At 50.6% G+C, this 27859-nt stretch overlaps 2 protein-coding genes across 12 annotated transcripts in view; one reads left to right on the top strand and one right to left on the bottom strand.

Annotated features, from left to right (window-relative positions):
• Nucleotides 1-5637, top strand: part of LOC105497921 (cytohesin 3) — a 116294-nt gene extending 110657 nt beyond the window's left edge. The window contains exons 10-14 of one of the 2 annotated variants that reach the window (XM_011769467.3): nt 1610-1686; nt 1801-1872; nt 1987-2141; nt 2373-2467; nt 4040-5637. In XM_011769467.3, coding sequence (XP_011767769.1) covers nt 1610-1686; nt 1801-1872; nt 1987-2141; nt 2373-2445 — 377 coding nt within the window. In that variant the 3' untranslated portion in view covers nt 2446-2467; nt 4040-5637. Of the gene's footprint in view, nt 1-1609; nt 1687-1800; nt 1873-1986; nt 2142-2372 lie in introns of both variants that reach the window. The other variant, XM_011769458.3, reaches the window with a different exon arrangement.
• A 552-nt stretch (nt 5638-6189) lies between these two features.
• The window catches only part of LOC105497896 (ubiquitin specific peptidase 42), an 80942-nt gene continuing 59272 nt past the window's right edge, over nt 6190-27859 (bottom strand). For 4 of the 10 annotated variants that reach the window (XM_011769447.3, XM_024797987.2, XM_071095344.1 and 1 more), the window contains 10 exons: nt 27768-27838; nt 25727-25809; nt 24563-24674; nt 23092-23232; nt 22180-22280; nt 20519-20672; nt 18139-18858; nt 17935-18029; nt 12444-13883; nt 8610-10866 (listed from right to left, as the gene is read on the bottom strand). In XM_011769447.3, coding sequence (XP_011767749.1) covers nt 10533-10866; nt 12444-13883; nt 17935-18029; nt 18139-18858; nt 20519-20672; nt 22180-22280; nt 23092-23232; nt 24563-24674; nt 25727-25809; nt 27768-27838 — 3251 coding nt within the window. In that variant the 3' untranslated portion in view covers nt 8610-10532. Of the gene's footprint in view, nt 6852-7893; nt 7938-8609; nt 10867-12443; nt 13884-17934; nt 18030-18138; nt 18859-20518; nt 20673-22179; nt 22281-23091; nt 23233-24562; nt 24675-25726; nt 25810-27767; nt 27839-27859 lie in introns of those variants that run through there. The other 6 variants (XM_011769422.3, XM_071095341.1, XM_011769431.3 and 3 more) reach the window with 2 other exon arrangements.

The raw sequence follows: 27859 nt of genomic DNA, 5'->3' as shown, positions 1-27859 counted from the left end.
CTGTGACAGCGACCGATGTCAGGGTAGTGGAGTTGCTGTCAGCTGATTCTGCCACAGCAGCTCGAGCTGGAGCAAGTGCCTGGAAGGAATCAGCACTGTCCCCCTGTCCCCAGGGTCTCGGGGACATAAAATGCCTCTCCCTGCTCACTGGAGGACTGAGGGACAAGGCGGGGTTGCCCCCAGGGTCTCCTGCCCTCCCCTGTGGACTTAGGCCTCCCTGGTATGCTGCAACGGAGGTGGGGAAGGTGAAGGCAGAGGGCTTGCATGGAGCACGGAGCCCGTGGTGACAGGGACACGAGGGCAACAAGGGCTTTGGGCCTTGCTGGGGCCTGGCTGGGTGTTCAGGGGACCAGTGAGGCGGCCCCACACAGTTGGGGCAGTGGGTTCCAGACGGAGCAGCTTGCAGGGATCGGGGAGTGGAAGCCCCACCAGGGCTCAGGAGAGATGTTGGGGGCAGGGTTTGAGGGCTGGGGAGATGCAGCAGGAAGCTTGGGGGGCAGATTTGCCCAGACCAGGGTCTAGATTTAACAGGTGGGTTGGTGGGACACTGATGAGACTGGGGCCTGTGGGGAGGCGAGGAACAGCTGGAGACTGGGCTTCTGTCCCAGGCTGGCGGTGGCAACCACATTGCAGGCTGCCTTAGGCATCAATGGAGGATGGCAGTGCTGAGTGAGGCAGGGGCCGGAGGATCCCAGAGGGGCTGCGGAGACCCCTTCCGGCCGCCAGTACGGCTGAGCCAGGCTTCCTGCCACCTGCAGCTGGTTCCTCCTCACCCAGGGTCTCTGCACACCAGGCCCCGAAAGGGAAACCTTTCGGGTGATCCGCAGAGCCCTTCTCACAGCATCTTGCCGCCAGGCCTCAGCGCCCGTGCTGGCCCCCACACAGGGAGGCCGCTCCCCTGCCAGCCTGTCACAGAGAAAGCCGGGTGAGCTGCGCGGCGCTGGGGAGGCGTGGGGCAGAGCGGCCTAGTACCCCAGGGAGCACTGAGTTCATTGCCCCGCGCGTGCGTTTCTTTGAATTATTTAAAAAACAAACACAGGCAAGGCTAGCAGCTGAAGTCAGTTTGTGTCTGCTCAGTGTTTAAGGATCAGAGATGTCCTTCCCTTAGTGAGAGGAGGGCAGGTACAGATAGGGGCACGCGCGTGCGCTCCAGATCTTGTTACAGAATTAATTCAGTCTCACGATTCCCTGGGCCCAGGGGTGATTGAGTTTGGGGGATCCCAGGGCTGCCCAAGGGCCTCTGTAACGTGACAGCCACCTGACATGGTGGGTCAGGCCCTGGACAGAGCCCGGTGAGCCGTCCTGACTTCATCACGCTGCCATCTCATGTGGAGAAATGACGCCATCCATCCCACTAACTACCAGGAAGCGAATTGGAGTGCGGTCGTGTCATCAGGGGGCCCCTCGGTGCCGTGGAGGGGCACCGGTGTGGGCGGGGTGGGTGCATGCGGGGCCCCGCGGTGGGAACGCCGAAGGGCACCTAAACCCGAGCCTGGCGCCTGGCAGCCTTTCTGAAAACGCAGTGGTCTGTGCAGGTCCAGGGCCCCCTCTTGGACCCGCGGGCTCCCTGTGCACAGAGCACACACTCACGGGGCCCTTCTGCTTCTAGGAGGACGTGTGAAGACCTGGAAGCGCAGGTGGTTCATCCTGACTGATAACTGCCTCTATTACTTTGAATACACAACAGTAAGTAAGGTTGGGCCTCCTGGTCGCCTCCCGGCAGTCACGGATCTGCCCTGGGGCCGAGGGACCCCCAGGCTGGTGGCGCACAGTGAGCGCCCGTGTACTTCTCTCTTGTAGGATAAGGAGCCCAGGGGAATCATCCCGTTGGAAAACCTCAGCATCAGGGAGGTGGAGGACCCCCGGAAACCCGTAAGCTCCCTCCTGAACCTTCTCTCCTGCCAGCCACCTGGGAGCCATCCTCACTGCCTGCAGGGAACCTGGCCCCCAGCCCCTGTGACGGCCTCCCCTCTCTTTATCCACCAGAACTGTTTTGAGCTCTACAATCCCAGCCACAAAGGGCAGGTCATCAAGGCCTGTAAGACGGAGGCGGACGGCCGCGTGGTAGAGGGGAACCACGTGGTGTACCGGATCTCAGCCCCCAGCCCGGAGGAGAAGGAGGAGTGGATGAAATCCATCAAGTGAGTGGGGTTCGGGGGCGGGGCCAGGCCTGTCTTCTCATGCTGGTTGGAGGGCGGAGGATGTCTGGAACGTGGATGCTTCCGTGTGCAAGAGCGGACCCTCTGCCTCCAGAAACCCGATGCTCAGATCTGAGCCTGCGGTCCTGTCCCAGGAGCCTCTGGGGCTGGTGAGGAAGGGAAGGTTTGTGTGTCACCCACGACCTAACCTGCATGTTTTCCTTCTTTCACCAGAGCCAGTATCAGCAGGGATCCTTTCTATGACATGTTGGCAACGAGGAAACGAAGGATTGCCAATAAAAAATAGCTTTCCTGGCTACAAGACCCAGGTAAAAGACCCAACCCCAGCAGAAAGACACCGCGGGCCGCCCCTCCGCGGAAGGCGTGGCAGGGAGGCGGTCGCCCAGCGGTGCAAGCTGCTTCTCCAGAGTGTACCGTGGCCCAGATGGCATCCCCGAGGCCGCGTGCCGTGGCTGGGGTCCTGGGAGGTGGTCGCCCTGCAGTGCAAGCTGCTGCTTCAGAGCGTACTGTGGCCCAGACTGATCCTCGAGGCCTTGTGCCGTGGCTGGGGTCGTGGTCGGCTGCGCGTGTCCAGAAGTATTTCCTTCCTGCGACCGTCCCCGGCGGCCCTGGGGGGAGAAGCCAGGACAGCAGCTTCCGCTCTCTCCACAGCAGACACCGGACGGATTCCACAGATGGGAGCCTCACTCGTACCATGCCAAACGCATTCACTCGGGGCAGTGTTAACCATTCTAGAAAGCCACTGTTTTATAGCAAAACAGGAAAGGAAAAGCTACCAGTTTTTTATTCAGAATTTTTTCTCAGATATATAGGATTATAGCTTTTATATGCCTTTTTATATTCTGAAATTATAACAAAAGATACTTTCTAACAGTAGTATTTTTAGAATGGCAGCTATAAAGTTAACTCCTGGACACAAGTATATACTGTGCACTGAAAAAATATCCATCTAGACGCAGCACCCACGGGGAAGGCTGGGGGACACCGGCACGGGGGGCCACGTGCAGCCCTGCCCTGTCAGGCTGTCAGGCAAGCCCCGGGGGCAACAGGTGGGCTCTGGACGGGCTCGGGGAGGGATGGCCATGGCACTTGGGGGCTCCAGGGTGACTCCCATGTGGCCTCCCTTCAACCCAGGCTTTTTGGCCCCACAGGTACTTTAAGCAAATCGTTAAAGTGATAACAGTTAATGGTTTGGGGTGTTTAGCCTGTAACTGCTAACTCCTAGGAAACAGCTTTTCCCTGGACACAGATGGTCCATATGCTGAATCACGTGAAACTGCTCATGTTTTGTTCAGACACACGCACGGCAGCGTTTCATACAGGTCAGCGGAGTCCATGTGGACCGGCTTTTGACCATACTTGTCGCTATTTAAAACCTGTGGCAAAATGAATGCTTATTTTACAGACCTTCTAATTTGACCAGATTTCTTAATGAATAGACACAGAAGTAACTAGAAACAGCCTCACCCCATGTAGCGTGCCATGTCCTGAGACAGGTGCCCTCCCTACGAGGAGGGAAGAACAGGCCCTGGGGTGCAGAGGTCCGGCACGTAGGGTGTCTGGGGAGCTGAGAACCCCAGATAGACACCAGTGGTGGAACTGGCGAAGCTCCACGCCCGCCTGGGAGGTCGTCAGGTTGCTGTGGATGTAAGGATAGCAGGTGCCCGGTGCTTCACTCAAGCAAGGGTGGATCTGGGCCCCACCTCCAGAGAGGGCACAGGGCTGGACGGGGGCATTGCGTGCTTGGGCCGACGCAGGCCGGTGGCAGGCGCTGCTCTGTCGGGAGATTTGCATCCCCAGGATCCTGTTGCACACGGGGCTGTTGGGCTGGTGGCTGGCGTTTCCTCCACGGACTTCCTCTTCCCGCCCCACCTGCACAGGCACACCTTGAATCTGCACCCTCTGGAGGGCATCTGTACTCCTGCGCAAAATGCCCAATCCAGAGACCAAACCTCAGACTGTGCACCTAGGCTTCCTTCTCAGCAGTGGAGACTGTTCCTTTGAGTTGCCTTGAAGTGGAGGCCGAGCGGCTGCGGGCCCTCCGCCTCCCTGCGGCTGACCTTGATGTAGCTTTAAGTCGCACTAGACTGCAGAGGGGTCCGAGGCCAGAAGCCCCCGTCCTGCATCAGACTTTCATTCCCAAGCTCTTAGGCTTTGTTACTGATACCTCAAATTGGAAATTTTAGTTCTGAGAAAGGCAAGTCAGCGTTCTTGAAACCTGGCTGGTAGATATGCAATTCTGGCCTCCAGTCTTCCATGAAAATAAACGCTGCCTGGACCCCCCCCCCCCAGACCACACACTGACGGCCGGCCCCGGTGGTGCCCACCCCTCAGGCTGGCCCCGCACCCAGGACTGGCCACAGCCAGCTTTGTCAGCATGTCGTGCTCAGACGAGCCATTTCCTTCTGACCAACCCAGGTGTGACCTGGGGATGCGGAGCTTTCTGTTTTGGGTGTTGGGAGCCGCGGCAGGAAGGAGTCTCCAGATCAAGCTCCTCTGCTGCTGTCGTCTGGGAATGAGCTTCACCGGGTGGTGGGTACCCGGGAGCCGCGCAGAGGCTGTGGTGCTGAGTTAGACTCCAGGTACTTTGTGGTCAGAGTGTTACAGGAAATCGCCTAGCTCCAGGCTGTGTAATGACAGTATTAGCATAAAGGCCGTGCAGCCATCATGCCTGCTGAGCCTTGAGGCAGGCCTGGTCCAGAAAACTCTCTGGGTCATGACTGCACAGGGCCAGCCGCCACCAGGACGGCCCTGAAGCAGGACATCTGTTTTTGTCCCTCACCCTGGGCAGGCCCTGTCACAATCACGATCCTCCTCCTCCCCGCCCCGATGTCTTGAGCACAGGGCTCGAATTGTTAGTCCCAACTCTGGCCAAAGACACTTTCTTCCAGAGACAGAGGCCAGGAGGCAGCGACGGGAGCCCGGCGGGGAGGCGGCGGCTGCCACAGCCCTTCCAGCCTGTCTTGCTGGGCCCTGGTTCACATTTGAGTTTAATTGGACTGGCCCTGGACCCAGATAAGCAGCAGTGTCTTTGGGGTCACAGAACATTTTGGGGCAGTTTAATGTGGTACCAAACTGAGTGAAACTAGGAGCTGTTTATAGATGGAGCAGCACTTAGTGCTTCATAGAAAGCAATGCCTACTTTTAAAGTTACAAATGCAGCTATCTACATAGATGTGCTTTGCCGAGAAGTTAGGTCTGTGGTAGACCAGAAACCACAAATTGACTTTTTTTTTTTCTTAGAAAATATTTCTATTTGCAGAAAATACAGTAATAGTAATGTAAATAATGTACATCTATTGATTTCTGGAGTGTTTGTTATTCAATGTATATACTGCCATGGCTCGCATGAAGAAACAGCCTCTCTCTCTCGATATTTGGTTGTAAAGTGAACAGTAAGATTGGAGGGTGGATGGCTGTCAGTGCTCTTGCAAATACTGTGTTCACTAAATAAAAATCACATGTATTGTTACAACAAGCCTGTCTGAGACTTGGTTCTTTCCAACAGATATTGTTGGGTCCAGCAAACACCCCTCCAGTTTTCCTTTGCCCGTCCCAGGTGGGATGGCCTGGCCGAAGGTACTGACTTCAGCAGGAGCACTTGAAGGTTTTAAGAAAGTGAATTCAGATGACAGGAAGGAGTCTGGAAGCAAATGGGGAAAACAGCAGTAAAAAGACGCCAAGTGTGTGATTTGCTGCCATTTATATACTATAGAAATTTTACATGCTGTATATTTACAGTGGGGCAAGTGCTTTTTTAATCTTTAAAAAAACAAAGATCAAACTTTAAACATCTCTGAACAACACAAACTGTATAAACCATACAGATTATTCAGATACAAACTGTATTAAATACAGTTTTCCCCACTCCATCTCCTGATGCAGGACCAGTGAATTATAAGTGTATCACAGTTTGATAGCATATCCATATTAAAAATAAAATCACAGTATGATTGTGTCTGTAACTAGAAACTCGAAGGGACCAAGCAGACAACGGAGACTCCAGTATCAGTGAAGACAAGAGACGCTGTATCAAAAAGTGTTGTGTAATAGAAACATACTGTCGGCTTTACAAATCATGTCTGGGTTATACATTCATAATGTAAATACTCATCATAACTGGGAAATTGATTGGAACAGTTCCACAAAGTTCAAAAACAGAACTTGTCTATAAAATACATCTTCAAATCTTGAATACAACTAAAATAAGCAAATTAGTTTCTAGTATCAGACATTACAGAAAACAGACTGCTCTCCAAAGTCTAGGTGAGAGCTTGTGAGTTTTTAAATAAGTCTTTAAATTAAATATACACACTGTCAGTTTGTACTTTTGACAATTCCATGGTCTCCCGGTTGGTCTTGCACCAGATGTCTAACTTGGAGGAACATTACATGAAATACAAGTAATCGACCTGAGTCTGTAATTAAGCAGCATTTGAGATGTTCTATTCCAGGGCATTATTTCAATGGGATTTATATACACGGTATTTTACAATGGTCAGCAGTGGTAGAAAGTGTTCGTCCATTTGGAATAAGGGTAATTAAGAAAAGGTAAAAACTAAAAAAAAAGTTCTCCATGGTAAAATCTGTACAGTATTTACTAAAGAAGCACCACGCAGATTGGAACAGAGTTATTTTCTATCTTTATAATTTAAGCTGGGCTGGGGATGGCTTCTGTTGAACGCGTTGAATCTGAAAGACAAGAGGCGCCGGGTTAGTGAGTTGGAGGCAGGCGGCGGCGGTGGTGTCTAGGGCTTATTCCGGACGCCCTGCCAACTGCTCCAGAAGGCTGGGGAAGCTCTTCCCTGAGGAGGTCACTCTGCCTTCCTGGGTGGAAGTGAGGGAACTGGCGGTGCGAGCGGCTCAGCCAGGGAGGCGCCATCTGCTGGGCCCCGCCGCCGCCAGCCCCCAGCTGCCTCCTCCACCTCCGTCCTCACAGCCCCTCACTTGGGAAGTTTAGCTCCTTCCTTAGGGTTGGGCCTCTCCCTTGAGGACACATTGATAAAGCCTGTTAATTAACGGCCAGTTAATCCACAGACTCTTCACTTGGAAATTCATTTTAAATTCCTCTTGCTGACTACATGTGACAGACACATTTGGACAAAGTTTCCTTTCAAGGGAAAAATGATTCGCTGTCCCCTTTAGGTCCACAGGGGTCAGGTATAAAACCAGTGACTCTCCCAGGACCCCTGTGAGAATTGACCCAACACAGCCCTGCAGCTCTGAGGTCCTGATCTGCTACTCGGCCACCTTCCCACGGTTTTGTACAGTGGGTGCTGGGTGGGTGCCGGCTCCAGCTCAGTGCGACCTCGGGGCGCAAACAGCAGCACAGGGGTCAGGATGGGACGGGGAGGGAGCAAGGCTCCGCTCTCCTGAGGTGCCTGTGCTGGGCACCGGGCCTCTCCCTTCCCAGATGTTTATCAAAGGCCTCTGGGCTCGGCTGCTGTGAGCCAGGTTGGCTTTTCCCAGTGAGGGGCAAGGGAACAGGGCAACTCCACCCGCGTGAGGGATGCGGGTCTTCCCAGCCAGTAATGCAAAGGTGACGAGGTGGAGGGTCTAGGTCTGTCCCCAAGCACGTGGCCTGGGTCTGGGCTGGCTGGGAACCTGCCGGGGCCTCTCCATGGCTCTGCCCATTCCTATGGGCCCAGCCCACAGGCAGAACCACAGAATAACTCCTCTGCCTGAGTCCCCTCAGCGCCACCACAAACAATGAAGAAACAGGAAAACAGCTTACCATAACTAGTGAATTTTTTGTTTTGAGGCTGAGTTTTCAATCACCTAGAAAGCAAAGGTCAGGAAAGAGATTTTAATGATGGTTGCAAAACCGCCAGTGCCTCTGCTCTGCGTGTGCATTAAGTGGCTATGGTCAGTCACTGCGGTTCCCTGTGAGTGGCTGAGGCCACTTCCCCGCGAGGTGAGCAGGGATGTCCCAGCGCTCAGCTGCTGCTCCCAGGGTTTTACTGACATCAAAGGGTTTACGTGATGACTGAGACTGAGGGCTCCATCCAACCCACGCACACCCTGGGGTTAGGACAACAGATCTCAGGCCCAAGAACTGAACTGGGCGGAACAGAGCCAGAGGAAGAGTCTGAAAGAGAAAGGCAAGGAGCCGAAGTCCAGGGCAGAGGGGGGCCTGCAGGACCACAGGACGCTGGGTGAGGCGAGGCCGGGCACTGGCCTTCTCGGGAGGACAAGAAAGGCTCCTCAGTCTGTGCTCGCAGCAGAAGCGCCAGCTGCAAACCCTGTCATCAGTGCAGTGGGATGGGCACAGAAACGCAGGCCACCACACACACGCCTGACCACAGCACCCAAGGACGGGCACGGAAACGCAGGCCAACACACACACACACACACACACACACACACACACGCCTGACCACGGCACCCACGGGCACGGAAACGCAGGCCACCACACACACACACACACACACACACACACACACACACACACACACACACACACACACACACACACACACACACACACACACACACACACGCCTGACCACGGCACCCGAGACAGGACGCAAACAAGTTCACGTTCAACCTCCCTCCTGCTGGACCAGCTGCCTTGGGGGCTATCACTGTCTCCCAGCAGCCCTGGCTGGGAGCCCACGATCCTCGGAGCCCGTACCACACGCAGAATGAGCCCATTCACCGCATCCTCGGGTACCAAGCAGCCCTCACGAATCCCCTTCCCCGATTCACTGAAATGGGAAGGCAAAACCAATTCTGAAACGTCCAGAATGTCTACAACACAGACAGCAAAGGCCCGCCGGCTCCCCGTCCTCGCCGGCCCCCTGCCCTCGCCGACAGTGCTGGTACCTGTCCTGGGCTCCGGCTATTTCCCCAGCACTCCACAGGCAAGTGTGCCCCATGGGGCTCACCCCGCAGCCCCGGCTCTCTGTCACACACTCTAAGGACCGTCTGCCCCTCAATCAACAATGCACACTGGCTCTGGGCTGCTGGCAGGGACAGGCCTTCCCCAGAACACACAGCTCCACCTAACCCACGACACAGCCAAGAAGCAAAGGCCTCAGGGCAGCCCTGATGATTCGTCAAAAGTCCCTGGGAGGAGGGCATGCGCTTCATACATGAATGCAAACAACTGGCGTTCAGGTAGGGATGACCAACTTTCTCTGTGAAGGGACAAATAACATTCTCCGCTTTGCAAGCCACACAGTCCCTGCCCTGCTGCAGCCACTCGCCTCTGTCAGGCAGTGACAGCGAAGCCACCGGACAGCGTGCGAACGTGCCTGGCTGTACCCCAATCAAGCCACAGACACTGCAGTCTGAACTTCACATCATTCTCATGTGAAACACATTGTTGTTCTTTGGGATTATTTCCAACCACTTAAAAAGGTTAAAACCATTCTTCACTCCAGGTTCATACAAAGCCAGGTGACCGGCCGAAGCTGGCCGCAGGGCTGCAGTTTGCCAACCTCTGCTCTAGGTCCACTGACTCGAGTGACATCCACTTCTAACAGCCTCACAGCTCCTCTCCAGGACCAGCAGTCACTGGACACCAACCAGAGAGGAAGTGGGGAGGCTGCCTCAAGTGCAGTCAGAGCACAGCGCGTGGCCACATGACAGAGACACAGCCCCACAGGGCAGAAGAGAATCTAGGACCCCTGGCAGTGACAGTCCGTGGCCCGCCACACCGTCTCTGAGGCGTCAGGCAGAGGCCGATGCCCGTGCTTCTAACAACCCAAGCAAGCAAATCGGTACCGAGCGTCAGGGCACACTCAGAATGCTACAGGTTTAAGGATTCAGGAGAGTAATGTATATACTGCAAAAGTATTTCTATCAAAAATGCTTTAAAACCAAGAGTTCTCGAGACCATCCTGTTCAACAGAGTGAAACTCTGTCTCTACTAAAAACACAAAATTTAGCTGGGCGAGGTGGCGGGCGCCTATACTTCCAGCTACTCGGGAGGCTGAGGCAGGAGAATGGTGTAAACCCGGGAGGCGGAGCTTGCAGTGAGCTGAGATTGCGCCACTGCACTCCAGCCTGGGCGACAGAGCGAGACTCCGTCTCAAAAAATAAATAAATAAAATAAAATAAAATAAAATAAAACCAAGATTTCTGGTCCTTTGTGAGGCAAACACTCAAGACGCCCAGAGCCATACGTTCCAGGGCTTTGGTGACACACAGGTGGTGCTGCCCTCAGTCCTGTGTCACTTAGGCCTTCAATAAACGCTAAGGGTTTGGTGCTAAGGAGCCAAACTGGACAACAGCACCGCACTGCAGGGACGAGCACTGAGGCCGGACCCTGTCTGGCAGGTGGTCTGAGTAACTGCAGCCTCTGATGCCACCTGAGGTTTTCTATGTATTACTCGCCCTTTGCAAAGAAAATGTATTAAGAAATAGTTTCTATCTTCTTAATTCCAAGTATCTCCTCTTACCCTGGCCATACTCAAAGAGATGACACCTGTCATCCCTGCTTTCCATCCGTAAGTGTTTCGTTTTCTCACGGAAAGGTCCGACGCCTTCCAGAGGCGGGCCACCGGGCAGAGGAAAGCCGCCCTGGGCTCTCCGGAACTGGGCAACAGTCTCCAAGCTGGCGGCCCTGGGTAAGTGCAGTTCTGAATCTTTAACAAAGTCCTCTGATTTTCTTGAATGTCTCTTCTTTTTCTTCTTCTTTTTTTTGTGTCTGTGGAGGTCAGCGTCAGAGCACGCTGCTGAGAGGTCTGAGTCCTGCTGATGCCTGCAGAAGCAAAAGCCAGAGTTCAAACCCCTAAAACGCAACACCACCAGCAGCAGACCCTGGAGCCTGGCCTTTACACCCGTTCACTGAGAACATTCACCGCGCAAACAGGCACAATTCTTATCTAATTAACAACGTCGGCCAGGCATGGTGGCACACACCTGTAGTCCCAGCTACCTGGGAGGCTGAGGCGGGAGGATCACTTGAGCCCAGGAGGTTGACAAAGCTGCAGTGAGCTACGACTGCAACACTGCACTCCAGCCTGGGCAACAGAGCCAGACCCTGTCTCAAAAATTTAACAAGTCTGCCTTCAGTATAATGACTGTTTCAGCCCAGGGTCATAAATTCACCAACTTCAGCTCCATTGCTGAACAGCCCCACCTCTGCTTCAGCTTTCTCAGGAACTAAAGTTGTTGGACAAACACTGCAAGGAGGATTCTGCTAGCTTTTCCCAAAACCAGTGGTTACTTGAAGGGAAAGGAAATACTGAGCCTCCCTCCCTCCCATGTGCCTGAGACACCTGGCAGCAATATTATTTTTTCCCTCAAGTAACCACTGCCTATTTTCCCTATGGCTTTTGCTAATCTTTTCCCCTGGTTTCAATTTCAAGAGATGTCAACTAAAATTAGTAATTCTGTTCCTGCTCATCCATCTCATCATGGGTAAGTCATTTTCAAGACAATCACTCACCAATTTAGCTTTTTAAAAATACAAAAACAGGCCAGGTGTGGTGGCTCACGCCTGTGATACCAGTGCTTTGGGAGGCCCAGGCAGGAGGATCGCTTGAGCCCAGGGGTTTGAGAACCACCTGGGCAGCATAGCGAGACCCTGTCTTTACAAAAACAAAAAATTAGTTGAGGGTGGTAGCACATGTCTGTAGTCCCGGCTACTCCAGAGGCTGAGGGCTGAGGCAGAAAGATCATTTGAGCCCAGGAGGTCAAGGCTGCAGTGAGTTACGATGGCATCACTGCACTCCAGTCTGGGTGACAGAGGAAGACCCTCTCTCTTAAAAAAATACAGAAACAAATTTCCCAATTGAATTTCAAGTTGAAAAATGGAGACAAAAACAAAGGCCGAGGAAACAAAGGTGTCTCAGATGCCCACGCTGGGCAGGAGGGCAGGAACAGGAGAAGTGCACCTCCTGTTGTCTGCCTACCTCACAGCTACTGAATTTCAGGAAAATATAACACATAGGAAAACAGAACTACATCTGACAAATAATAATATTAACACCAATTCTAAGGTCAAAGACTCCCAATTTTTCATTTATGGAACAATGCATGCTTACTCCTGGAAGAGTTATAAAGCATTCACCAAAAATGGCACTATCATTTTGAAAAAGAAGGTTGTTAGGCATTTAACGACACCATGAAATAAAGATACAGCTTAAAAACAGGGCAAATTTTTACAAATCTGTAAAAAGAGTGGAATCTCAAGACCTACAGAAATGAGACATAAATCAAACGGATACAACTATGGCCTGGCCCGTCACTCGTTCCTGAGTCGGGTGAGAAGGGACAGGCCCCACTGCTGACAGCGCCGCCAGCCCCGCGAGGAGCACAAGGCCCCAGGCTCACCTGGAGTCGCGGTCTCGGTGTTTGTCTTTGGATTTCTTTTTCTTCTTTGATTTTTTGTGCTTCTTCGCTTTAGGCTCTTCTAGAGGGTCCTTCTGTTCGCTCCTCCGGGCTTTCTTTTCGACATGGCTGTCACTGTTTTCCACGCTGTCGTGTCTCCGTTTCCGTGACTTTACATTTTCGTGTTCGTGAAACCGATCAGAGAGGTTACAGTTGTCTCCAGCTACAAGTGCAGTTCTGTCGTGGGAGAAGCGGTCAGGGTGCGGGGCGAGGGCGTGGGGCGCTCCTGCACGGGGGCTGCCAGGGCGGTGCCGCTCCCTCTCCCGGGCCGGCTCGCAGCCCCTACGGCCCCGGCTGTGGTCCTTGTGCGGCCGCTCATGCAGCCCGGCCCGCTCGTGCTCGCGGCCGCCGTGGAAGGGCTTCCAGTCCCGGGCGGCGTACGGGGCGTACCTGTCATGGTAGTACCGGCACCTGTCCCAGCGCGGCCTGTCGGCGTAGAACTTCTCCCGGCCCCAGCCATGCTCGCCCTCGGTGTAGTGGTGTCTGACCCAGTCCGGCTCCGCCCCACTCCGGTGTCGGGAGTGGTGGTGACTGTACCTGCCCAGAGAGCGGCGCTCGCCGGGGCTGGGCCTGTTGCCGTGGCCGGGGTGGTGCTCCGCGGCGTGGCGGTCCTGGCGGTCGCGCTCCCGGGGGCACGTGCGGCGCCGCCGGTGGCGGTGGCCCTCAGTCTTGCTCCTGCTCTCTCTGGCGGGCTCCCCGCTGGACGAGCGCTCCCTCCGGCTGCGGTAGTGGCCTCGGTCCACCTTTCTGAGGCTGCCGATTTTCTCCCTCACCGGGGAAGGGCCTGGAGCTTTCGGCGCCGCGGCGTCCTCGCCCCTCTCGCCGGGGCTAGGCTCTGCGTCCCCTTCCAGGTGACCGGCCGGGGCCGCCTCCAGCACAGGAGCTGGCGGCCCCTCTGTGGCCTCGGGCGCGCCCGAGCTCTGGGGCAGGTCCTGAGCGTCCCGGGCATGGTCCCCGCTAGGGTGAACAAGGAGCGGCTGCTCGCAGGGCTCCTCCGACCGCGCAGGCGGAGCCGGACTCAACCCCTCCGGGGCTTCCGCCGTCGCAGAGTCCCGCGGGCCCTCCGCTATCATCCCCTTTGCGTCCTGGGACAGCGGGCTCGCGTCGCCCGTTAAGCTCCCGGGATCACACAGGTCAGGGGGCGCTGTGTCCCCCGCGATGTCCTGCCCAGCGCCGGGCGGAGGCTCCTCGGGGGCGGCAGCCAAGGCCTCCCAGGCGCCTTCTTTGGTAGTGGGAGTGCCGGGATCCGGGGGCGGCGGGGCCTTCTTGGTGCTGCTGAGGCTGGCGGCCGCATCCGGTTCCTCCAGGGATTCGGCGGCGGGGCTGCCAGGCTGGGGCTCGGGGTCGCCGTCCTCGGGAGGGCCCCTCTCTGCTCCAGGTGCACTGCAGCCCCCAAACAAACAAACACACCAGTTAGCGTGGGCTTCACAGGCTCGTGTCATTGCATTACAGGGACAAACACTTCAAAACGTTCACTTGCTATTTCGTCTCTTTAAATACATCTCGCTGAAGCCCAGTATTAGGCTAGTACTACCATCTCTGGAAACTCTCAATTTTCTGTTTCCCTTATTAAACAAAAATAAAATGTTTTATCATCAAGCCCAGCTCCTAGCCTATTTTTCAAAGCAATAATCCTACAGTTCTAGGCTCTTCCTGTTTCTGGATATTCCTCTAGTTCTTCCAATTCCTCTATTGTTTTGTTTTGTTTTTTGAGTGCCAGAGTCCCACTCTGTTGCCCAGGCTGGAGTGCAGTGGCGTGATCTCAGCTCTCTGCAACCTCCACCTCCTAGGCGCAAGCAATTCTCCTGACCCAGTTTCCCAAGTAGCTGGGATTACAGGCGCCCGCCACCATGCCCAGCTAATTTTGGTATTTTTTAGTAGAGATGGGGTTTCACTAAACCTTGGGCAAGCTGGTCCTGAACTCCTAACCTCAGGTGATCCTCTCACCTCAGCCTCCCCAAGTGCTGGGATTACAGGCGTGAGCCACCGCACCTGGCTGCAATTCCTCTAGTTCTTCCTAATAACCAAGACTAAAGAAAAACCTCCAGTGATGACAGGGCTTCCTCCTTTAACTCTGGGCTCCCTTTCTCTAATTTCTCTTGAACCCTCAAAGGTAGAGCGGCTACCTCCAAACAAAGCCAGCAGCTCCTCCAATTACTGACAAATTGTGAGAAATCAGAGGCTTTAGCAAAACTTGCTGTAGTAAATTAACTCTGTCCTTTGATTCCCACAGAGCTTTCAATATGTCCTCAGGGTTAATAATGAACGCTGCTGTGGCCTGGGCTTGTCTGCACAGCCATCTACCTCACCCTCATGCTACCTGGCCTAGGAAAGGCCGGAGTCCCCTGGCCGAGGGAGCGAGTGTCCAAGCCGGCCTATCCTTAGGTTGGGAATGAGCATTCCCTGCCTGCAGGGTTCACCCCATTCCGTTTTAATATCTAAGCCCTCCTAACAGAGGGCCTCAGTGAGGGCACTCCCAGCTGCCGGGGGCCATTCTGGGGTTGCCACAGTGATGGGAGCCCCACCAGCACGACGAGCAACCCCACAGGTGAGTGCGTGCCAAGACAATGCGGGTAAAAACTACGGCTGTGTTACTGGCGCGGTTTTCACCGACACTGTTTCCAGGAAGATACCTAGTCTATAAATCTAGAGTCCATCATGCTGTGATTTCATCACAACTTCACCACAAGTTGTTCGCCATGAGAACATGACTTCCTGATGGCGAACCTGCGCCTGGCACCGACTATGGTGACATCTGGCCGCGCTCTGAGCTGTCACTCACAGCCGACCTGTGCAGAGACGCGAGCACTGCTCGCACACAGGCTCTCGCCACAGGGCCGTCCTGCCGGGTTCTCCGCATGAAGCACTGTCACTGCATGACAAGTTCCTTTCCTCTTACTCTGGACTAACGTTACGTTTACATTCTTGACTAACATTACATGATTTTTTTAAAATTGTGGGGCAGGTTTTATTATCTATAATTTCAGAATCCTTGAGGGGCCTTTACGAAGTATAGTCACATACCTCATACATAAGGTCAACAATGGCCCACACGTGACGGCGGTCCGTAAAATCACAACAGAGCTGAAAAATCCCTGTCACCCTAACTGTCCTAACATCCTAGTGACGGCGGTCCGTAAAATCACAACAGAGCTGAAAAATCCCTGTCACCCTAACTGTCCTAACATCCTAGTGACGGCGGTCCGTAAAATCACAACAGAGCTGAAAAATCCCATCACTGTAACAGTCCAAGGGCAACACATGGCTGGTGAAGTGTGGTGATGCTGGTGTAAACAAACCCAGTGCACTGCCAGTCCCATGAAAGTCTAGCACATACAATTAGTACATAATAGATGATAATGGTAATAAATGACTCTGCTGGCCGGGTACGGTGGCTCACGCCTGGAATCCCAACACTTTGGGAGGCTACGTCCGGTGGATGAGTTGAGGTCAGGAGTTTGAGACCACCCTGAAAAACATGGTGACACCCTGTCTCCACTAAAAGTACAAAAAAAAAAATTAGCTGGGTGGGTTCGTGCATGCCTGTAATCCCAGCTACTCGGGAGGCTGAGTCAGGAGAATTGCTTGAACCCGGGAGGCGGAGGCTGCAGTGAGCTGAGATCTCACCACTGCACTCCAGCCTGTGCGACAGAGACAGACTCCATTTCAAAAACAAAAACAAAAAAAATGACTGTTACTGGCTTATGTATTTACTAACTGTACTTTTTATGATTATCTTAGTATGTGCTCCTTTTTCTTACAAAACATAAGGTAACTGTAAAACAGCCTCAGGCAGGTCCTTCAGGAGGTCTCCAGGAGAAGGCACTGTTGTCACAGGAGATGACAGCTCCATGGCTGTTACTGCCCCTCGAGACCTTCCTGTAGGGCAGGATGTGGAAGTAGAAGTCAGTGATACGGATGACACTGATCCCGTGACCCTGGGCTAATGTGTGTGTTTGTGTCTTCACAAAAAAGTTTTAAAATTGGCCAGGCGCAGCGGCTCACGCCTGTAATCCCAGCACTTTGGGAGGCCGAGGCGGGCGGATCACAAGGTCAGGAGATGGAGACCACGGTGAAACCCCGTCTCTACTAAAAAATACAAAAAACTAGCCGGGCGAGGTGGCGGGCGCCTGTAGTACCAGCTACTCGGGAGGCTGAGGCAGGAGAATGGCGGGAACCCAGGAGGCGGAGCTTGCAGTGAGCCGAGATTGCGCCACTGCACTCCAGCCTGGGGCACAGAGCGAGACTCTGTCTCAAGAAAAAAAAAAAAAAAAAAAAGTTTTAAAATTTACAAGTAGAAAAAAGCTTATCAATATGGATATAAAGAACCTATTCTTGTAGCTGGGCGTGGTGGTGCATGCCTGTAGTCCCCGCTACTCGGGAGGCTGAGGCAGGAGAACTGCTTGAACCCGGGAGGCGGAGGCTGCAGTGAGCTGAGATCGCACCACTGCGCTCCAGCCTGGTGACAGAGTGAGACTCCAAGACTCTGTCTCAAACAAACAAACAAAGAAGTTATTTTTGTATAGCTGTATAGTGTTTGTGTTTTAAGCTAAGTGTTATTACAAAAGAGTCAAACAGTTTAAAAGTTTATAAAGTAACAAAGTTACAGTAAGCAAAGGTGTGTTTACTATTGAAGAAATCAATTTTTTAAACAAATTGAGTGTAGCCGAAGTGTGCAGTTTCTAGAGTCTACAGCAGTGTACAGTCCCAGGCCTCCACGTTCACTCAGCACTCGCTCACTCACAGGCTCACCCACAGCACCCTCCAGTCCTGCCAGCTCCATTCATGGTAAGTGCCCTGTACGGGTGTGCCAGTTTTCCTTTTATACCGTATTTTTACTGTCCGTTTTCTATGTGTAGATACACAAATACCACTGTGTTACAGCTGCCTACAGGATCCAGTGCGGTCACAGGCTGTGCAGGTTTGTGGCCCAGAAGCAGCAGGCCACACCATCTCGGTCTGTGTGACACACTGTGGTGCTGACATGTCAACCACATCCCCAAACGATGCATTTCTCAGAATGCATCCCTGTTGTGAATGGACGGTTGACTGTATGTGCTCCTTGACAGGACTGAGAGCCCTGGCCTAGACCCTCAGCACACCCTCCCATAATCACTCTTCATGAGAAAGATGAAATGAGATGGCGCTTGAAGGCGTGCCAGTAACACTGCTAACCAGAGAGAGGTGGCCACGCAGGAGGAGAAATAGCATGGTGAGTACATTAAGTTTCCGTGGACTCGGTCCTGTATGCCACATTTTTTCTTTACTCTTCTAAAAGGCAAGTTAATAAATCCTATACATTACAATTCAAATCATTCTAGGATTCAAAACATTCACTATAAAATTTCTACAGCATTCCTATACTGACACATCTGCAGGCCACTGGATTTCCCACTATGCTGCCACATGTGCCTCAGATTTACTCTTGCGTTACCTCATTTCATCTGTCGAGCCTTTCAGTTTGTTGCTAAACTTGAAGGTCTCTAAGATTTTGTCTTCTGGGAGAGACGGCAAAGGAGCAGGCATCAACTGCAATAGAAACAAAAATATTTCAGCTTCAGTCGCCAGCTCCATGCCTCCTGAAATCCAGCCAAGGGAATCACCACGAACGAGGCTGAAGACCCCGACGCACACTCACCTTTCCAGGAATACCGTTTGCCTTAGCAAAGGGATTTTCTGAGTGCAGGGCAGGCTGGCCTTGGCAGCTGGCACCATCGGGCGGCAGGCCGTTTTCTTTTGGGTCACTGTCACTGTCTGCACTATTAGCACCGTTTAGGGTCATGGGTTCTTGGAGCTCGTGCGGAGCGGCCTCCTCATCTTCGGCATCTCGGCCGGGAGAGTGGGAGCTCGCAATCGTACCAATCCCATTCTCCTTGCCCAGCCCCTTCGACTCCTCGTCAGAGTCCTCAGAGGACTCGGCGCCATAGGGGACCAGCACACTGGAGTTCAGCTTGGATTTGCCATTCATCACGGGCTGGGAACAGGATTCGCTGCGGGGGATCGGTTTTGTTACTTTACTAGAAACTGACATCGTAGATGCGTTCGAGGTAGACTGTACTGCAGAATTGGTAATGGTAGAAGAGGGAACGGGCTTGGTAGCGTTCTCCAAAGAATTGCTATGAAGGTTAGGCTGAGACTGACACTGGCGAACAGGCAACTTGTTGTGAATACTGATTGTAATTTTTTGTTTCTTAGGATGTTCTGGGATCACTGAAGACCTATTAACTGACCAGTTTTGGACAGAAGCTGAAGCATTAACAGGACTAGCCCTGTTGACACTGGAATTCCCGTTAGGACTTGACATGGAACTGCTTGGTGTGTCTTTCAATGGTCCAGTCCCATTTAAGTGAGGTGGATTCTGGAAGTAAGAAAAGCACCAGCCAGTCAGAGCTCCAGAAACATGGTCACAGAAACACAACCCATTTTGGCTAATGGGTCCTTCCCATTTTGCTTTTTTTTTTTTTTCCCCAGGACTAACAAGTTTCATACACCTGGAAATGTTCTCTGTTTTTCTCAGTCCCTCCTACCCACGCATACTTTCCATAGGCCCTAGTTTTCTGGCAATAAATCAACAAACAGGACATACATGTTTCACAGGATACAATCCTCAGACCAAACTCTTTCTGTTCCAGATCTGATCGAAATCAGCAGGCCTGTGGCATGGAGTCACACACTTGCTCCCTGGTTGGGTTTCCTGGGAGCTCACCGCTGCAGAGTGCCAGGAAGAAGGAATCACCCTGGCCTCGGAGCAAAGGAGACGGTCACATGGGCAGAGAGTAGGGGCTGCTTCAGCCGCTGCTCGCTCAGCCATGACCCCCACCACTGCCCCACAATGTCTCCACATTCTCCTCATGCAGTAATACATTCGCTGCAGGTTCCCACCATGGCTGCTGCATCCCCATGGAGGCATGGGCCTGAACGCCAGTGAACAGATCATGTGTGGCCTTCATGGTGCCTTCTCAAATACCTGAATTAGCTGCCATCTTAACACTGGAAAGCTTCATAGTAAAAACAAAAACAGTCTGGAAAAGCAATGCCAACCACCCCTTCCTACAGGGCACATGCCCTCCTGTTTGCCAGAGTCCTGACGTCACTCTGGAGCAGAGCCCAATAGGGGAGCCCACTGGGCATTTGATGTGTGACTGTTACACCTCAAATACTGCCTGATGTCCATTAAATAAAGCACACAGCTAGACAGTGTATGTGATCATCCAAAACAAACTCAAGCCGAAAAGCTGTGAAGATGCCACAGCCCAGATGACGCCCCCACTCTGGAATTCTGTGTTCCCTGTGACACTAGCTCACTACTGTTCGCCCCGACGGGACCAACAGGGAGTAAAATCAAACCCAGGGGGACAGCAGCCAGAAACCCCACACCCCTGAAACGACTAAATGGACCTAACAAACGTGTTGTTGTAAACAGATCGCTTTCCTGGAGTCCAAGAGTAATTAAGAATGGAAGTCCAGAGGGGACCTAGAATGTAAGGATGCTGACACCCAGCCTTTCCTCTTTCCTCCCCACTGGTGCGGTTTGCTGTATATTTTGGGGTTTTTGTTTTTTTGGAGGGTTCTTTTGGAGACGGGGTCTCACTCTGTTGCCCAGGCTGGAATGCAGTGGCGCAATCTCAGCTCACTGCAACCTCTGCCTCCTGGGCTCAAGTAATCCTCCTGCCTCAGCCTCCCAAGCAGCTGGGACCACAGCACACACCACCATACCCGCTGATTTTTGTAGTTTTTGTGGAGACGGGGTTTCACCCTGTTGCCCAGGCTGGTCTCAAACTACTGAGCTCAAGTGATCCACCTGTCTCGGCCTCCCAAAGTGCTGGGATTATAAGCGTGAGCCACTGCACCTGGCTATTTTCTGTATATTTGAAATACTGTATAAGAGGGTTTGATTAAACTGTGAGAAAACATTTAGATGTATTTGAGGACACAGAATCACTACAATTGAACTTGAGAGTCTGAAGTTACATTTTAAAAATTAACATAAAAATGTTATTCTCCCTATGGACTGTTACCTTTATCATGTGAGAGGGAAGCTGTGGTCCGATAAACCCTGGTGCAGCCTGTTTGTTGGTGACAACCCGCTGACTGATGACGGGGCGGGGAGAGGACTGGCCGGGGCTATGGGTGGGATGAGTAAGTTCACCTCCATTTTTCACATCATGAGACCTGGAGACAAGGAGAGTGATACTTAGGGTGACACAGGATACCTCCTTAGGAGAGATTCATTTACAAATTCAACAGCATTTAACCCCTCAGGCAGAAAACTGATGAAAAAAATAGCATGTTTATGCTACACCATACGGAGCTATACACATCCTCTCCTTTGGGCTAATGTCAGGCACTCAGATCAGGAGACAACAAGGATAACTGGGTAAATAAGGCTTTTTAAACTGTGTATTCTGAAGATGCTGTTTCATCTGAATGGTATTTCTTTTCTGTTTATTCATATTTTCCTTTTTTTGAGACAGGGTCTTGCTATGTTGCCCAGGCTGGACTGCAGTGGAACAGTTATCGCTCACTGCGGCCTTGCCCTCCTGCCTCAGCCTCCTGAGTAGCTGGGACCACAGACGTGCACCACCACACCTGGCTAATTTTTTTATTTTCTGTAGAGATGGGGTCTTACTTTGTTGCCCAGGCTTATATTTTTCTAATTATAAATATATGCCACTGTAGAATATCTATAGTGTCCAAAAAAGTCAGAAACAAAATCCTACCCCTCATCTTGGCCTGAGGCCTCCTCTGCTTGTCATCTGTGCTTCAGCCCAACTGCTGAAATCCAATGCCAGTGTTTAATATTTCAACATGTAGACATGAGCATTCTGCCAGTTAGACATTTGAGGATATTCTTAATTTTCAGCTATCAAACATTTTTTCCAAAAACGGAGTGAGTGAGTGAGTGAGTGAAAAGTATATGCAGCCACAACAGGACAGAGCTGGGCACGGGCCCTGGCCTTGGCCTGGAAGGCAACTGATCTGTGCTCCAGGTTGGGAGGTGCTGGCTGTGACCATGCCAGGTGCTCAGAGGCCCCTTTCCGAGGTCTCCACTCACTGTCCTGTGGCTCCTGGTCCACTCCATTGCTGCCTGCAGCAGAAGCCCACCCTCCTCAGCTACCACCTCTCCCTGCAGCTGCACCTTCAGTGCTCACGGCCACAGAGTACGATGCGGAGCAAACTCATCATCCTGCTCAGACACTACCTTTCTTACTCTCCAAGCACATGGCAGAGTTGATGGTTTTTGTTTTTGTTTTTTTGAGACAGAGTCTTGCTCTGTCACTCAGGCTGGAATGCAATGGCTCAATCACGGCTTACTGCAGACTCAGCTTCCCCAGGCTCAAGTGATCCTCCCACCTCAACTTCCCGAGCAGATGAGACCACAGGCCCACACCACCACACCTGGCTAATTTTTTCATATTTTGTAGAGATGTGGCCTCACTATGTTGCCCAGGCTGGTCGGTCTTGAACTCCTGGGCTCAAGTGCTCCTTTTATCTCGGCCGCCCAAAGTGCTAGGATTATAGGCATGAGGCACCATGCCCAGGCTAGAAGTGATCTTTAAGCTGCTGGGTTTTGTTTTTTTTTAAAAAAAAACACACTGAATATTGAATTTAAATATGTTGATAAGACAAGAAAAATTAACATACCAGAAAATCTGGCAGTTTGTTTTCATGACAATACCTGATATAAAAGAGCACATAGGCTTGCTGGCTGAGTACCGATCTAATATCACTGGTAGATACAATGGAGTCATTCATTTGATACCAGAGGCCATTGCTAGCCTGTAAATGAGGGCCAATAAAAGACAGAGATTAGATTTAATTAAATGTGGAACACAGTCAAGAGCAATTTTTTTTTCTTTTTTTTTTGAGACGGAGTCTCACTCTGTCACCTAGGCTGGTGTGTAGTGGCGTGACCTTGCAATCTCCCCCTCCTGGGTTCAAGCAATTCTCCTGCCTCAGCCTCCGGAGCAGCTGGGATTACTGGCAGGTGCCACCACACCCAGATAATTGTTTGTATTTTTTTTTTTTTTTTTTTTTTTTTTTGAGACGGAGTCTCGCTCTGTCGCCCAGGCTGGAGTGCAGTGGCCGGATCTCAGCTCACTGCAAGCTCCGCCTCCCGGGCTCACGCCATTCTCCAGCCTCAGCCTCCTGAGTAGCTGGGACTACAGGCGCTGCCACCTCGCCTGGCTATTTTTTGTATTTCTTAGTAGAGACGGGGTTTCACCGTGTTAGCCAGGATGGTCTCGATCTCCTGACCTCGTGATCCGCCCATCTCGGCCTCCCAAAGTGCTGGGATTACAGGCTTGAGCCACCGCGCCCGGCCAATTGTTTGTATTTTTAATAGAGGCGGGGTTTCACCATGTTGGCCAGGTTGGTCTCCAACTCCTGACCTCAAGTGATCCCCCAGCCTCAGTCTCCCAAAGTGCAGGGATTACAGGAGTAAGCCACTGCACCTGGTCAAGATAAATATTTTTACAACGGGTATTCACATTTTAACTGTAAAAGTTCCACCTCTCCCTACCTCAAGAATGCTACTGCTGTCTTACAGCATGTATGTAACAATAGTTAATAGCAAATGTGCACAGCTTACTTTTATGTAGCAGAAGTAATGGCCAGCATGGCAATTAAAACCAGTGTGGACCAGCACTGCATACAAGACGTAAACAATCGGCTCTCCGTTGGGTTGAGACATATATGGCCGAATATCAAGATACTCAGGATATTTCACATCCTAAACAGAAATGGAAAAAGGAGAAACATTTCTGAGGGCACACATCATTCCACATATTCAGGTAGAGGGTATTTAGAGCTCCCTAGGAGGGGAGACCCACAGAACACCTGAGTCCTGTGATGTTCTAGCAAAAACCTAATGCATTTTAAAAACCTAATGCATTTAGCCACTTTTTTTTTTTTTCTTTTTTTTCCTGAGATGGCGTGCCACTCTATCACCCAGGCTGGAGTGCAGAGGCATGATCTCGGCTCACTGGAAGCCCCACCTCCCGGGTTCAAGTGATTGTCCTGCCTCAGCCTCCCGAGTAGCTTGGATTACAGGTGCACTACCACGCCCAGCTAATTTTTGTATTTTTAGTAGAGACGGGGTTTCACCATCTTGGCCAGGCTGGTCTGGAACTCCCGACCTCGTGATCCACCTGCCTTGGCCTCCCAAAGTGCTAGAATTACAGGCGTGAGTCCCTGCGCCTGGGCTAGCCACCTTCGAAAGGGCATAGTTAACCGGGAGGATAGCTGAATCTAAGTGTATTTAAGGTAATCTTGCTGCATTTATTATTTTCTTTTAACAAGTCAGGATCTACATTAAGTGAATTCTTCAAATCCATCAAAGGACAAAGTAACAAAATGACAACACTCAACATTAATCATTACTTTTTTTTTTTGAGACAGAATCTGACTATAGCCCAGGCTGGAGTGCAGTGGCACAATCTCGGCTCACCGCAACCTCTGCCTCCTAGGTTCAAGGGATTCTCCTGCCTCAGCCTCCCGAGTAGCTGGGATTACAAGTGCCTGCCACCACACCCAGCTAATTTTAGTACTTTTAGTAGAAAAGGGCTTTGCCACGTTGGCCAGAGTGGTCTCAAACTCCCGGCTTCAAGTGATATGCCTGACTAGGCCTTCTAAAGTGCTGGCATTACAGGTATGAGCCACCACACTCAGCCGATTATTTAATTTTAATAATTCGGGAATGGATAGTTTACTTCTCTTGCACGCTATTTAGTTTTTGACCACTTTCAATCTTCAGAAAGTGGGAAGAAAATGGGAAAATTCAGTGTACTACCAATCAGAAAACAAACGCACAAGACAAAATGAACTCTGGTGAAAAGGTGGCAGGGTCTAGCAGGAAGTCCTCTTTGGATTTCAGATTATACAGGCTCTCCCTGTATCCCTCATAACCATGGACACCAACAAAACGGACAATGAAGCCCAAATGTAGGTAATAGTTAACAATTTTGTCATGAGAAAGTCAAGTCCTTAATCCTTAATAGCTACAGACACGTAAGCCTTGAAAGGCTCGACACAAAAGATGATTAATGACATCATCCACATACCTTAGCAATTTTTCCACCAGTAAAATTTGCAAAACGTTTCAGAGAAAGTGTAAGAACGTTAGAGGATCTATGGATAGTGAACCTCTTTGAAGCTGGAACCATCTTTTTACACCTTGAAATAAACAGAAACAAAAGTTTAAGGAGACGAATATGTACACACAATTTTTGGTATTTTGGTCTTTGTTATTATTCTCAAACATTCCACATTAAGGTTCCAAAAAGGACAGTGGATGAGAACCACCAGTCTTCAACCAACAGTGAAAATATTAACATTAAAAATATAGGGGGAACTGCTTACTTAGCGTGAAGGGAAAGGAAGTTAGGACAATTCTGAAAAACCAAGCCATATGTGCTACCAATAATGTTAAAATTAGGTTAACACAACTTTCTCTCAATTCAAAAGAAACTGAAAAATGAACATGTTCAGACTGGCATAATTATGTGAAAATATGTCTTAAATTCATCTAATTTAAAAATAATAATATTCTTATATGAAAAGAAAGCCCTAAACAGAAACAAAAATAATAAAAATAAATATTAGAAAAGTCTGTAGAATTTAAAACAAAGGCAAAATCCCTCTGGTCTCAAAGATTTGATAAAAAAAATTACTCATATTACCTGACCACGAAGTGGAAATCTACTTAAAAACATATGAAAGAGCATTCTTAAAATAGGCACTCCTGACTTCATGGGGAAACATATTAACAAATAATCAAAATTAGAGTTTTCCAGCAAATGCTATCCCAAACCCTGGGAACCCTCCCTAAGAGAGAAGGAGCCTAGCTATCCCAGAAGAAAGTACTCCCCACCCGACAGCAGCCCTCTTATCATAGGAAAGTCAAAGAAAATGCTATTCGGCAGACAGGGGGTGCCCAGCCACACCTGAAGCAGCACTGCCAGGGGAGCAAAGACAGTTTTACCTCTCTCCTCCCACATAATCTGCCCAATGTCATGCCCCAGGTTTTCAGGGGCACGGAGCTGCGCGTCTTGCAGAAATGCACACATCAAGACACTCTGGGTTCTGGCCTTTGGACGACAGGGACCCAGTGTCTTCCAGAGGGTATCAGAAACTCAAGCAACCTAGACACACCAAACTCTCTCCAACCAAGCCTGCCAGCCAACCCCACTGGAGCAGCCAGCAAACCAAGTCATCACCCAGCGTACTTGCTGCACTTGTATGAGTTTTCTCCATCAAGCTGTTCCGGCTTCACAAACTGCTCCAACGCCTTGTTAACACTCTGAGCAGCCTGGGAAGAGAAGAGGCACAAGCACCACATCACCACACACCGCCACTTGTGTCTGGGTCTCGCTCTGCTGCCCAGGCTGGAGTGCAGTGGCACAATTACACCTCACTGCAGCCTCGACCTCCTGGGCTCAAGCAATCCTCTCACCTCAGCTTCCTGAGCAGCTAAGACCACGGGCATGGCCACCATGCCCAGCTAAAATTTTCATTTATTTTGTAGAGACAGGGGCCTCACTACACTCCCCAGGCTGGTCTCAAACTCCTGGGCTCAAGTGATCCTCCCACCTCGACCTCCCAAACTGTTAGGATTACAGGTATGAGCCATCATCCCCAGCCATGCCCCTTATTTTTTAAAAGAAAGAACAGAAGACTCAAAGATATAAAAGTAAATGAGACGTTTTACGTAAAAAGAAAATTTCCAGGCCTGGGATTACTCACACCTGTAATCCCATCACTTTGGGAGGCCGAGGCAGGCAGATCATGAGGTCAGGAGATCGAGACCATCCCGGCTAACATGGTGAAACCCCGTCTCTACTAAAAATACAAAAAATTAGCAGGGCATGGTGGCACGTGCCTGTAGTCCCAGCTAATTGGGAGGCTGAGGCAGGAGAATTGCTTGACCCCAGGAGGTGGAGGCTGCAGTGAGCCGAGATCGAGCCACTGCACTCTAGCCTGGGCAACAGAGCAAGACTCTGTCTCAAAAAAAAAAAAAAAAAAAAAAGAAGAAGAAGAAAATTTTCCTTTAGTAGTATGATGTTCACTTTTATACATCTAAACACCAAATTATATCCCCTGCCATTAAAAATGAGCAGATTAAAGTGAAAAAAAACACAGAGGATGCTCATTGCAGCATTACTTAAAACTGCATAAAACTGGAAGCAAACCAAATATCCACCAGTAAGGAATTTGGCATAGGAATTAGTCTATCCATTCACTGCACCACACACTGCCCAGAGAGCACACTCACACAGAAAGGTCTCCAACAGAATTGCATGAAACAGTGAGTAGCCAGACAGACATCAGACACAATCCTGTTTATATAAAAAGTAAACAGTACATTCTGGAGCAGCACATATCAAACTGTTAAAAAGAATGCATTCAGAGGGATAGCATTTTACATATATCTGCAATGTTACTCATTTTTATCATAAGCATGTATTACATCTATAACCAGAAAAATGCAAGCTCAAGAACAAAAAAAAAAATAGGAATTCAGAAAATGCAAGAGGCAGGCTGGGCACAGTGGCTGTAGTCCCAGCTACTCGGGAGGCTGAGACAGGGGAAATGCTTGAACCCCGGAGGCGGAGGTTGCAGTGAGCTGATACTGCGCCACTGCACTCCAGCCTGGGTGCTGGAGCAAGACTCCGTCTCAAAAAAAAAAGGAAAAATAACCATCTATATTTGGCTAATATAGAAAATCTAGTTTTATTAAGATATTAAATGAAAATTCAGGCCGGGCACAGTGGCTCATAACTATAATCCCAGCACTTTGGGAGGTGGGCAGATCACGAGGTCAAGAGTTCGAGACCATCCTGGCCAATAGGTAAAACTCCATCTCTACTAAAAATACAAAAATTAGCTGGGCACGGTGGCGTGTGCCTATAGTCCCAGCTACTCGGGAGGGTGAGGCAAAAGAATCACTTGAACCCTGGAGGCAGAGGTTGCAGCGAGCCGAAATCACACCACTGTATTCCAGCCTGGGCGACAGAGTGCGATTCCGTCTCAAAAAAAAAAAGAAAGAAAAAGACAAAAAGAAAAAGAAAATTCAAAGAGTAATAAAAAAAACTTTTAAAAGCTTTTTCATGATGCTTACTACAAAGCTTGAATAATCCCTCCAAATGAAATCTTAGCATATTGAATTTTTCAATTTATATTCTCTAACAAGTAGTCTAAATTACAAATGAACTATAGTTATATGAGTTATTTTAAAAATGTAATTACTCGCATAATTATGAAATTTACCTTTATCTCCAATGTTATATCAAGATATGGATCAAAAGTATCTGAAACGCCCTTGCAATTTAAACATTTGACTGAAATAAAAATAAAATGCA

This window comes from Macaca nemestrina, chromosome 4 (assembly GCF_043159975.1).
Source record: "Macaca nemestrina isolate mMacNem1 chromosome 4, mMacNem.hap1, whole genome shotgun sequence".
Classification (NCBI taxonomy): Eukaryota; Metazoa; Chordata; class Mammalia; order Primates; family Cercopithecidae; genus Macaca; species Macaca nemestrina.
This window is presented reverse-complemented; position numbering and strand designations above follow the sequence as displayed.